Here is a 12,654-nt window from a genome sequence, read left to right on the forward strand (position 1 = left end):
TGACCCTGCAGGACTCTCCAGGCCCTCAGCTTCATTCCATTAATGCTGTGCAGAGACCTAGACTGTGCATTTCTAAATTGCATTGCGCAGACTAGAGAGGTGGAATGCCTACATAGAGTCATAGAATGGCTAGGTTGGAAGGGGCTTAAAGCTCGTCCAGGTCCAACCCCCTGCCATGGATACAGACACCTTCCACTAGAGCAGGTTGCTCCAAGCCCCGTCCAACCTGGCCTTGAACACTGCCAGGGATGGGGCAGCCACGGCTTCTCTGGGCACCCTGTGCCAGAGCCTCAGCACCCTCACAGGAAAGAGCTTCTGCCTAATACCTAATCCTTATCACTCTACGTGGCCACTTTATATAAAGATGTTTCCCTGAATTATGTTGTTTTCTTCTATTTTCTGCCTGAACAGCAGCAGAGACCAGAGGCCCCTTACGCAGCCAGGAGTCCACTGTTTTTGGCAGCTCCCAAAGTTGAAGACAGTCCCTGCCTTGTACAGCAGAACGGCTAATAAGGACAAAAAGCAATAAGTAGATGTAACAAGAACAAACAATGGAAGTTAGGGACCAGAGGAAGCAACAATATTTTGCAGATTTGAAAGTATGTCAGTCAAGCCCAAAATTAAGCAGTTTTGCTGTGTTTTGATAAAACAAATATTTATGGTTCAAAAAGTCTACTGAATATGGCCATATTCTGTAAGAAATTTCCCTTCCACACCACAGCAGATGCAGCTCTGCAGAAGGGCCTGTAAAGTTCACAGTCCAGTGCAAGGGACATTTCATGCAATGGTAGAGAAAGAAAGCACAGGGCTGCTTGCAGAAATAATGGGTGAGAGTGCAAGAGGTGGGAAAAGACACAGGAGAGAACAGATTAGCAGGCTTCAGGGCCCGGGATCATTTTAGGAGGAAACTTCTGCTTCTGAGGAAAAAAGCTTAAAAAAAAAAAAAAAAAGGTACTTCCTGAAAAATGAGAAAAAGATACAGTTGTAGGAACCACTATGAGAAAGCTTAGCAAAGAGTTATAACAGCATACACATAAGGAGCAGAAAAAAAGTTGCCTATGGGAAACGGCCTGGCTGAAAAAGCAGGAAGATCTGGATGTGGTTCAGATGAAGGGTCCAACTGGCAGCTCTGTTGTGGCCAACTTCAATGGGAGCGGAAGGCAGGAAACTCCTCAGGACAGGTTGATTTTTAAACAATACCAAGACTCTTCTATTAGTGAGAAAAAAGGACAGCAGGGAGAACACCAAAGGCAAAATCAAAGTGGTAAGAGAACAAAGCTAAAATCCTTAGTAGCTTAGACATATGCCCTGAGATCCAGGTGTTGCTGTCTAAGAACAAAGAAACTAGTTTTCTGTTCTAAGTAGCATGAAGCTCTTTTCTTAGGGGAACAAGTACAATCATTTTGCTGTAACCCTACGCTACAACACCAGCTGACAAATTAATGGTGCGGCTCTCCTAACTACAAAGAGCAGATAAAGTGATTCTGAGCGTTACATCCTTAGCTACATTAACTCAGCTTCCCAACAGGTGCTTGCCAGAAGGCATCAACTCTGCGTGTAAATTTAAGTTTCATGTTGGTAGCTGAGCAGGGAAACAATTGGGATTTTATCAGTGCCAACTTCAGAATCCGCAGTACGTGGAGAGGAAAGCAAGCAAGACAAACTGAATGGCTCCTGCCACGCAGTGAAGGGAAGCAGAGGAGACAGTTACATTGACATTTATAAACACAGTGGTCCCAGAAGGGGTAGTATAAAACACAGCTCTAGAACAGACGTATATAACCACAGAGAAAACCGAAATATGCCAAGCGTGACAACAGCTGAAAGAAAAACCAAGGAACTGAACAGAAGCTTGTGAGTGACAACCCACTGGTTAGCTATGCAATAGCACCATTCCCAAAGGATTAACAGGAATGTGTATCATGTGGGGCTCTGCATGTCCTAGTAAAACTGATTATCTGCTAGCAGGAGGCACCACATGTATTTTAACTCAGTTACTCTTCTTAGTTAGTCAGAGAGAATAAACATGCTTGTTGCAAACTGTTCAGTGACGATGTAATCTGTTCCAGGCAGTGATTTCACACCCACCATTCAAAGCTTCAGACACAGCTGTACTCAGACCATACAACTTCGAAGAGATATTACTGTCAAATGAACGAGTCATTCTGCACCTAAGCCAAGAAAAACAGCAGTGTCCTGTTTGAATCCAGTACCTTCTATTGCTCACAGTCATTAAAGACTGGGTCACTTCCTGAATAAAAGCTACAGACTAACAGCCTCCAAACAAGCTCTTTAAAAGAACTCTTCCTTTAAAATGGAAACTCTGTCCTATGGTAAAGTTTATTCTCCCTAAATACTGTCTCCTATTGTAACCCAATGGATGCCCAGTTTCAGCCTTCACAAAGCATTCTAGGAAGCCTGTAATTTCTACAGCCTAAAACATGTCTAAATGGGGAATGTCCTGTTCTAATCACACTGAACAGTGAACAAAATACCTTCCCTCTAGTATTATTGGGTTGTTTCCTAACAAAATGGAGCTCTGCAGACTTGTTATGAAAGCTTCAATGTTCCAACAAGTTTTCTGAGAAGAGAATCCCATACCAACTGCCATCCCTGGAAAGCCTGCAGCCACCTGATTCTTATGTACCAACTGATGCAGACAAGTCAGAACCAGCTGCAGGCAGGACACGTGCTGTCTTCTGTCCCGCCGAGTTACAGGCAAGAGAAGAGAGTTGAGGGCACAGAGGAGAGATGCACACAGCAAGTGAAGGAGGCCACCCATAAGCCTGCTCATCATAACGATAGGAATGATGAGGGAAAGGGATTGGCACGTAAAGCCAAGGGAAGCAGGGCTTTCTTAGCACATACTGATAGAACATCTCTTCCACCAATACCTGGAGCCCCCCCCCCATTAATCCTCATCCTACCAAGCATCCCACTGGATGCAGTCTCTGCAGCAAGCCTGCAAAACTTTGAACTGAAAGATCAGAACTGAGCAGAAAGACCACCCCTTTATATTTTCCTAAGTCTTCAAACTCCAGTGAAAGATACAAATATTTCTAATGATGTATTTCCAAAAGCTGAAGATGTAAGTATACAAAGAGATCATTTTCACAAAGAAACAGGACCTGCAAACCACTTGCCCAGACAACGTGAATATGTTCCAAGAACCAGTCATTAATCAGCAGATGTCTACAGTTACACAGGCTAGTAATGACCTAAATAGCACTTATAATGGAAACCCAAAGTGGTTTCAACCTTGCCTTTTCTAGAATATGGATCTAAATGTGGACTTTCGAATTGGGTCAAGCCTACCAAATTTTTTTTCTGAAAATATGTACAAAAGGAACAAAGTCATATTTAAGGAAAAGTATTTAAGTTAATACACTTTTCCATCCATCACTGTCAATAAATAGAGAGAAACTATTTGAAATCGGCTACTGCAGCCTCAAAAATTTTAAACCTTATTTAAGCAGCTTTTAATAAACTTTACTGAAGTCTGTAGAAAGAATTTACCACTCAGCTGTGCACAGTCTGCTTCAATTCATGCCATGGATTACAACAATAATGCTATAATTATAATGACTGATGCACACAGATTTCTGGCTCTATATCCAACCTTTTAAAAGACACTGAAATCGTGATTGTATAAAAGACACTGGGCATCTAATGAGCACCAGCTACAAACAAGTCTCTCCACCAAGCCAAACAGAAAACGAACAGCAATTGCTAACACACACATTAGTTACTGACCTGACCTCTCCCTACCCACATATCTCTTCCACTCATTGAAATACTTAAGCATTTTGAACACCAGGCTTTTCACATGTCTGCCACAAGGCAGGCTTTCAATAACTACCAGCACACATTTCTCTCACTATAACAAATTAATTTCATTCTAAGAATCAAACACACACACACCCCTCTAAATTTTACAATCTCTTGATTGTCCTGACAATCTCTAAAATAAGCTTAGTACGTAATGGGTATTTTGGGGCTTGCATATGTGCTTTCCATCTAATTACGGGGTAGAAAAATTCAGAAATTTTAGGAGTTGTAGGCTGAAAAAAGAGCCATAAATGTAAAAAAGGAAGATGGGCGTGTAAAAGACCGGTGCTGCATACACGTCTAAATGACTCTCCTCATCTAGCATAAGGTGAGCTTTGACATCAAGTAACAAAACAACACATTGACTCCAGTACTGAATGGAATCAATCCTGCCATCAATCTGGACACCGTGCTCATTTCCTTCATCACCTCCTGCTATTCCAAGGCAATTAGAACAACAACCTAGACACAGGCAAGAAAGAAAGCAGCATCAACTCGCATCAACTCTTAATGCTCAACAGCATATTATCTGCTGAATCACAGACATGGCAATAAGATCTAAACAGTGGCACCGTTAAAACTGTGACATTTATCACATTGTGCTATCTATCTTTAAACACAGTATTTGTTGAAGCTCCTAAAATTAGAAGGGAACACACTGCAAATACCATGGTAACTACTTGGCATGGCAAATCAAGGTCCTCAAGGCTCCCACTTAGACTTACTGCTATTGTGACTGGAGTTACCCAAATGGCACCTAAGCATACTTACTACTTACCAAGCAGTAATGTTACCTTGGATTAAACTAAGAATAAAGTCGAGGGCTTACTCCCTCAAAACAGCACCAACTTCTGATGTTAATGAATAGTTCAAAACTACTTTAAAAATAATTTTGTTTTTACTGTACATTGTAAAGACAAAGCTGGGCTGATATAAGCCCCATTTTATAACACAAACAAATTTCAGTTTGCACAGACAGCTCCCCCCAAGCAGTTTAGGAATTAAAAAAAGGAAAAACAGAGAAGATACAAGGGAAGAGCTTACATGTTAAAGGAAATAAAGAACTCTGAGGTTAAATGAGATCACCCAGAACCTTTAGAAAATGCTTGCTGGATTTCATGTCTCCACTTTGCTTCATAACATGTTCAATGATAAATTGCGGGTATTGTTTACTTATTCAATAAAAGCAGGATAGAATAATACATTCTTCAGTGTTCCGAGAGTAGTTGATACATAAAGAATTGTGCCTACGGCCTTTGCTTTCAATTCAGACAGGGATGCATTGCTCATCTTGAAAGCAGATAATCCCTTGACTTACTGCTACATTGATTTTTCAGAGCTGAAAGGGGAGACTGGTAGTGCCACAGCCAAGTAATCAGACAACTATCTTTAACCTCAAACACCAACAGCAGATCACAGCAGTTAAGTCACAGGAAGTTTGCTTAGTCTTTTTTTTTTACAAACTTTACTCCTTTATATTTCAAAGTATTTTGAAAGTATGTCTGTTTAGCAGACACAAAAGTCACTGAGTTAAAGATTTTCCTTTCTCTTTAGCTTTCTCTAGAAACGTCACTATAAAACTGTTCACAGAGCAAATGATTTATAAATACAGAAGACAGATGAGATGGACAGGTGTGCACTATGTACATTGTTAAAGACATCAACCCTCCAGCTGCACACACACAGTGAAATAAAAACCATCATACATGACAGATAATGTAGGAACGCACACTGACAGAGAAGACACAGATTATACGGACACACAAAATGGGGCTGAGAGTCATTGTAAGAGCACTTACAAGTAAAACTTCTCTTCCCATACAGGGTTCAGATTCCCAAAAATCGTTTTTGTCCTCTTCTTTGTTTTACCCACTTGAACGGTTACATACGGATCGCTGGACCCAGTCTTGTCTTTAGCCTGCAGACCCTGAGCACACACCACTGGAAGGAAAAGATGAGTGTTACCACCACCATGCAAGAGGACAATGTGTCCACACATGACACAGCAGCTCAGAAGGGCCAGAGGAATAGGAATATCACTTATGAGAGCTTTTCTGATGATCTGCAGCTCATGGTGCACTACAGTGCCTGTGTTAGGAGTATCTCCATCTGCTACCGTACACGGAGCAGAAAGAGACACAGGTCAGAGAAACCTCCTCTCTCTGTTTTCTCTAGCTTCACACCAATTCTCTCTTACTTTCGGCTCCCAAGTGAGACTGAGAGAACCCATGCATTCATCACTCACCTGTGATAGTGATCTTTGCTGACCATTTTGAGGTGCCATCAAGCACGCTCTGCTTCACTGTCTTCATCTGCTGAGCATGTGTCAATTTGCTCTCACAGAACACATCTCTAATCAAGTCAAAGATCTCTGGCTTGTTCCGCTCCCGGATTTTCATACGATCCTTCATTGCCATGATGAAATTCTGCGTTCGGTCTTCGGCTCCATGCTTCGAGCTCTTCTCTGCTGCTCCTGTGCACCAGAAAAGACACAATACTCATCGGAAATAGTCAAACACCAACTCATGTTTCACTGAATCTGAATGGAAGATCAAAGCTGTGAGTTACCCTCTTCATGATGGCTCTTGCTGTTAACTTTTACAGTTGGAATCCCCCCCATTTCAACATACATACAAGAGAATCTGGACCACTCAGGGCTGGGAGGGGATAATACAAGGGAAGAGATAGAAGGGATAATAGAAGGGATAATAGAAGAGATAATAGAAGGGATAACAGAATGGAAGAAGGCCCAGATTCTTCTATAGCCCAGGATCAGGTTCCTCTACTGACAACAGGCCTGAGTTTAACACCCTTGCAGCTGAGGAAGACCCAGAAATACGGTTCTTTAACAGCAAACATCAGGATGCCTCCTTCTCTTAATACCTTGCTTTGAATAAACTCCTGCTCGGCAAGTGCTAAGAAGATGACATAGGAACTCCAGTACAAATAGTAGCTATGAACTTGTTTCAGTACTGCACCTCAGCCCCATGAGAGAGCACAAGTTCAGATGTGCCGACATGGTCAGCATTTCCTACTGATGGGTGCTACATGACTCCCCATTCAGCAGAGAGTTACTGCACAACCTATGTCCCATTCTGCTTGGAACCACCTTGTTTGGGTCAGACACCAAGCCAGAGACATAATAACAAATAAATATAAGGTAGCAAATTCAATAGTTAAAAACTTTGGCCATCATAAGCACTAGTACAGTATCCATCTGGAAATACAAGAGCCAAGCATAGGGTCTGTACTATGTAGGTAGCCAACTGTATCTGGAAAGAGAGAGGCCTAAGTTCATACAAGCAGGACGTAAGAATGCTCCCCCAACCAACTACTCCCTACTCAGTTCATACAGTCATGTTTGATGTCAGAATTCAACCACTGAGAGCTAATGAAAGCACTGACATGAGCTAACAGGGCAGACAAATTCGGGTGTGAAATGAAAAGCAGGAACCCAAGATTGCACACAGTGTCTCTACATGCAATCTGCAGCAATTTCAAGCTATGATCTTAAATCAGATTAAGTTAAACCAGTATAAATGTTCTGTGAACACATTTGATCATAATATTTCTGTTTAGTTTCATATGCTTTTGCTTGTTTTCCTTCTCTGGGATAGTTTAATTAAAGTAAGCTTTTTCCTAGAAAAATTATCTCCATCCAGGTGTTCACCACATATTACATCACCTTAAAAATCCATACCGAAGCACATGCAAGTGTGTACCAAGAGAGACATCAATCACAAAGATACACAAAGCTGTTTTCTTTTGGAAGAAATGGGAAAATATTATATCTGCAGCACCTTTAACATAAGTTTTGCATATGAAACAGCTTCAGCATGTAATGACCAAATATGAATAAAGGTCTATGAACACAGATAAAGGACCCCCAGCAGTACAACATAACAGGCAGCCTTGTTATCAGGCTCAAAAGGGTGCCCAGTGACTAATGGTGCCTGAAGACATCTCTTTCTAGAGCCTTCAATCTAACACCTTTCATTGTTACTAAATTCATTTCAATAAAGAAACAAAACTCAATTATAACTTCCACCATCCAAACCAAAAAGAAAAAAAAATAACACAGTTTGGAACAGGCTGTGACCGTTGAAGTTTCAGAAGTTCATTAAGGACACTGCATACCCATGCTTGCTATTAAAGACCTGGGTATAAAATAAGCCATAACTTCACATTACCTGATTATTCTTTTCATTTTACTTGCTAAAGGCTTGATGTTCAGTATTTCATTTAGTACAATAAAATGTATCTGCCCCAGAGTTGCCTATTGTTGGCTTAAGATGAAATAAAAATACTGGAATTAATTACACAGTCCCTGCTGTCTCTACTTACCGGTGATGAAGAACTAGCACCACCCAAAGTGATGTCTTGTATCAGGCAACCATCCAGCTGTAGACCCAACATTTATTAAAGGAATGGGAAACTGAAATGATACCAGGGGCTATACTTTGAACTTTAGATAAGAAGTGCTATTCAGCTTTAACAGAACTAGGTCTTCTAGGGATGGAGGTGGACTCTGAATTACACACAGAACTACAGAAAATTGTTGGGAAATCAGAAAAGGCCAAGCTGAATAATTTGCCTTTCCTAACTGGAATTCTGCAATCTGTCATGATCCAAATACACCAACTCTGCCCTGACCTTTGTGACTCTAAAGAAATTAAGAACATGTAGAAATTCAAACATTAAGAGCTTATGTTGTTTGTGCATGAGCAGAGTGCTCTACTTCAGAACCATTTCCTAAACAACTTACTAGACAAGCAGCTTGCAAATATAAATGTTTCATTGCTCATCACTGAGATGGAACAAGACTTATCACAGTTCTGGGATAACATGGGCTGCATTATGGCCTTAACGCAAGCACTCCAGAAGCATCAAATGATGCTTTAGAACACAAACTTGGGAAAATGGAGGAATTCTAGTTAAAATCATATTTAACATCCCCACCACCTCCAGAGACCTTGCATTGTGCATGTAGCCCTCTCTGAGGCCAGCAGCAGTTCCCGGCATGTGCAGTTGTAGGATGTGCGAGCCATGTCACATAGACCCCAACAGACTCCTCTTTCTATTCAGCTCTAAGGCTTGGCTCTGCCTCCTGACCTTCAGAGGAAAGCCCCCACCTCCATCCATGCTTCTTCCCCACTTTGCCCAGACAACCTGCACAGATAAGAAGGCTCCATTATTCCTTCCCTGGGAAAGGTCTCTCTCTCCCTGTGGAGTTTGCACCTGAACTGCAGTAGAAAAGCCAGAATCAGGCAGACACCTTGATTAGCAATACATACTAATAAAGAACAGAGAAACTCTCTGTCTCAATAGTACACTCTTAATTTTAACACCTGCTTGTTGGTACAAAACCTCCAGAGATTCCAAAACATCCACTGGGGGACTAATTACCTATGATGTATGTGATACAAACCCAAAGCATGTCACTATACTGGATGGCAGAGGGTGCTTTTCCTGCTGCTGGATCTGGATCCTATTTATCCCGCTACAAAAAGAGGGGTTTGGACAGCAGATCAGCTTTTCTTGTAGTCCTGTAAATGGCAACAGAAAGGCACGGGAATATAGAAGTACTGTGTACAGCATCATACAAATGGTACTGTACTTTCCTTCTTTCTTCTCCAGGCCTGAATTATAAGTCAATTTATGACTGGAAACAGAAAGCAAACATGTCTATATTGAGAATTGTATCGATACAGTTATTAGTAAACTACCAGTGCTGCTATCCTGTGCTTTAACAGGAAAAAGTCAAGAAAGCAACACTGGCAGGATAGAAGACAGCTGTTCAGTAGGCGGATAATGCTTAGAAATTATATATTCTTGAAACTTAAAATAGATATTCAAGTTTCAAATAAAGGTATCCTTCCTCCTTCTGTGCAAATATTTTCCTGCATAGGATTCTGGGAGCAAACAAGTCTTCATCACCATGGTGCCTAATCATCACTCAACACAGAAGCCAAGACGATTATCACAAGAGTGGCTTATTTGATCTCACTAACAGTCCAGTCACTGAGCTGGTCTCTGAATTGCAATCTTTGAATTCAGAGTACCACACACACACGTTTCTGATCCAAAAAGCAGTAAACATACCTGACTTCCAGTCTTGAGTCAAAAAGCACTGAACAACTCCAGAGGTGAACCAAGACCCTAGGTGCCAAGACAGTACTGAAAGCAGGACATTCAGTCATGCAGCCCTAACAGCTCATGTGAAGTTCTCCAAGGTTTGTTGCTTCCGCACAACATAAAGAGGCACTAACAAAGACATGTGGCTAAACACAACACAGATTTCCAGTTCCACAGTAGCTTAAAGCTTGAGATGTTATTTCCCCATTGCAGAGACATCTGGAGGACAGGATTCTGATATCCCAGGGCAGTTTATTTCCTCAGGTTTAACTGTGGCTTTTCAAACACTAGCCCTGAACTGTACAGGCCCCTTTTAATAAGATTGTGCTAACATAATGTCCTTCCATTCCACTCTCTTCATAATTATGTTTATTTTTCTACATCTGTTCCTTGGTATCCAAAACATGCACCCGTAGAGATCAACACTGCCCAACCCATTGTATTTTAGTTAGTACTACACCAGTGTGCAGGGCAAGGGATAAAAGCTCTCTGTTTTCCACAGCTTTGTGTTCTGGACTTTAAAGACCATCCCACCATCCAGTTTCAACCAAGCAAGAAAGGAAGTGCACCTATGCAGCAGAGGCTTTGAGTACTTCCAAGAATAGCAGAAGGCTAAAAAGGTGAGCATCCCATCATTAGATTAATATCTTCTAAGTACCTACATTAGACAAACATCCTCAGAGAAACAACCTCGTGCCCACAGAGCCATAAACCAGATGGCTGCAATATACACGCCATAGCAGATTCCAGTTTACTGCACTTCAGGCACTGCCAATTCATGGAATTGCTGAATCAGTCTGCAAATGGATTTTGAGTCAAATTGCAACAAAGTGTAGCTGAATTTGAGTGTTTCATCACTGCAGTCCCATAGATTTGTTGACTGTATCAGATACTCAAGTTTCTTCAAAATGCAGGGGTTAAGAAAAACACCCTCATAAGAAATAACCAGACTCAATTCTAACAGAATTTGGAAAAGAGATCCTTTTATCTCTCTCAGAAAGGCACCCAGGATAGAAGATGGATAAACAGCACATTCTGATTATAAGGAGTAAAACCCCAGGTGCCTGCCCAAAATTATAAGGCATTAAGACAATGGTACTGTATTTGTGACCAGCCTGAAAATTCTTTTTACTCCAATGCAAAATATTCTGGAAGACTTACACAGACTGAAGATGTATCCTGAGGCATCAAGGTTTAATCGATAGATTTGTATTTGTTACCAGCCTGAAAATTCCTTTCACTTCAATGTAATGTTTTGTGGAAACCTCAAATAGACCTAAGTGAAGATGTCCTGAGAATGTTGTTTGTGTGGAGATTTTACTGACAGCAGCAATAAAGCTTCTGTTAGGAAAAAATCTCTGTTGAGCTCAGTATACTGAAAGTTCAGAAAGTTCAGTCTTGAATTTACTGGATCTCTAAACTGTTGCTTGTTCCCCAGAAACCCTGTTTCTCATTCCTCAAGCACAGGCTATGTCCTTAAAACATATAAAAATTAAATAAGTTTTTCTATTTTCTTCTGGCCTGGTTAGAAGGATTTTAGCATGAGCATGCCAACGCAAAGAACACAGCGGCTTGGAAAAGCCTTTTAATAGATTTCTAGTATCAATAACATGTTTTTCCAGCCCAGAAATATATCCACATATTGGCCACACTATCATCTTAATTCCCCAGCACTATCTTTCCTTGGCCCTCTCTGTCTTAATTACCCAGCTACCACCTTCAGTTTCCTTGACATCTTTACCCCAGATACTGATACCCACCACACTCACTCTGGATACCCCACCAACCCCTGGCTCACAGTCTTTGTATCTTTCCTGTTCTGAAAGGGAAATATAACCCCCATTTTCAAGAAGGGGAAAATGGAAGACCTGGGGAATTACAGACCAGTCAGTCTCACCTCTGTGCCTGGCAAAATCTTGGAGCACATTCTCCTGGAAGCCATGCTAAGGCACATGAAAAACAACAAGGTGCTTGGTGACAGCCAGCATGGCTTCCCTAAGGGGAAATCCTGCCTGACCAATTTGGTGGCCTTCTATGATGGGGCTACAGAATTGATGGACAAGGGTAAAGCAGCTGATGTCATCTACCTGGACTTGTGCAAAGCGTTTGACACTGTCCCACACAACATCCTTCTCTCTAAATTGGAGAGATATCAATTTGATGGATGGACCACTCAGTGGATAAAGAACTGGCTGGATGGCCACTCACAAAGAGTTGTGGTCAATGGCTCAATGTCCAGCTGGAGACCAGTAACAAGTGGTGTCCCTCAGGGATTGGTGTTGGGACCGGTCTTGTTTAACATCTTCATCGCTGACATGGACAGTGGGATTGAGTGCGCCCTCAGCAAGTTTGCCGATGACACCAAGCTGTGTGGTCCGGTTGATATGCTGGAGGGAAGGGATGCCATCCAGAGGGACCTTGACACGCTTGTGAGGTGGGCTGATGCCAGCCTTACGAAGTTCAACCATGACAAGTGCAAGGTCCTACACCTAGGTCAGAGCAATCCCAGGCACAGCTACAGGTTGGGCAGAGAAGAGATTCAGAGCGGCCCTGAAGAGAAGGACTTGGGGGTGCCAGTCGATGAGAAAATGAACATGAGCCGGCTGCAGTGTGCGCTCGCAGCCCAGAAACCAACCGTATCCTGGGCTGCATCCAAAGGAGCGTGACCAGCAGGTCGAAGGAGGTGATCCT

General features: G+C 41.9%; 1 protein-coding gene across 3 annotated transcripts in view; it reads right to left on the minus strand.

Moving 5' to 3' along the window:
- Positions 1-12,654, minus strand: part of LOC136004685 (protein unc-13 homolog B) — a 218,252-nt gene that overhangs the window by 66,398 nt on the left and 139,200 nt on the right. For all 3 annotated transcript variants that reach the window (XM_065661417.1, XM_065661416.1, XM_065661414.1), the window contains 2 exons: positions 6,074-6,301; positions 5,628-5,769 (listed from right to left, as the gene is read on the minus strand). In XM_065661417.1, coding sequence (XP_065517489.1) covers positions 5,628-5,769; positions 6,074-6,301 — 370 coding nt within the window. The remainder of the gene's footprint in view (positions 1-5,627; positions 5,770-6,073; positions 6,302-12,654) is intronic.

The sequence above is a fragment of the Lathamus discolor genome, chromosome Z, assembly GCF_037157495.1.
Source record: "Lathamus discolor isolate bLatDis1 chromosome Z, bLatDis1.hap1, whole genome shotgun sequence".
Taxonomy (NCBI): domain Eukaryota; kingdom Metazoa; phylum Chordata; class Aves; order Psittaciformes; family Psittacidae; genus Lathamus; species Lathamus discolor.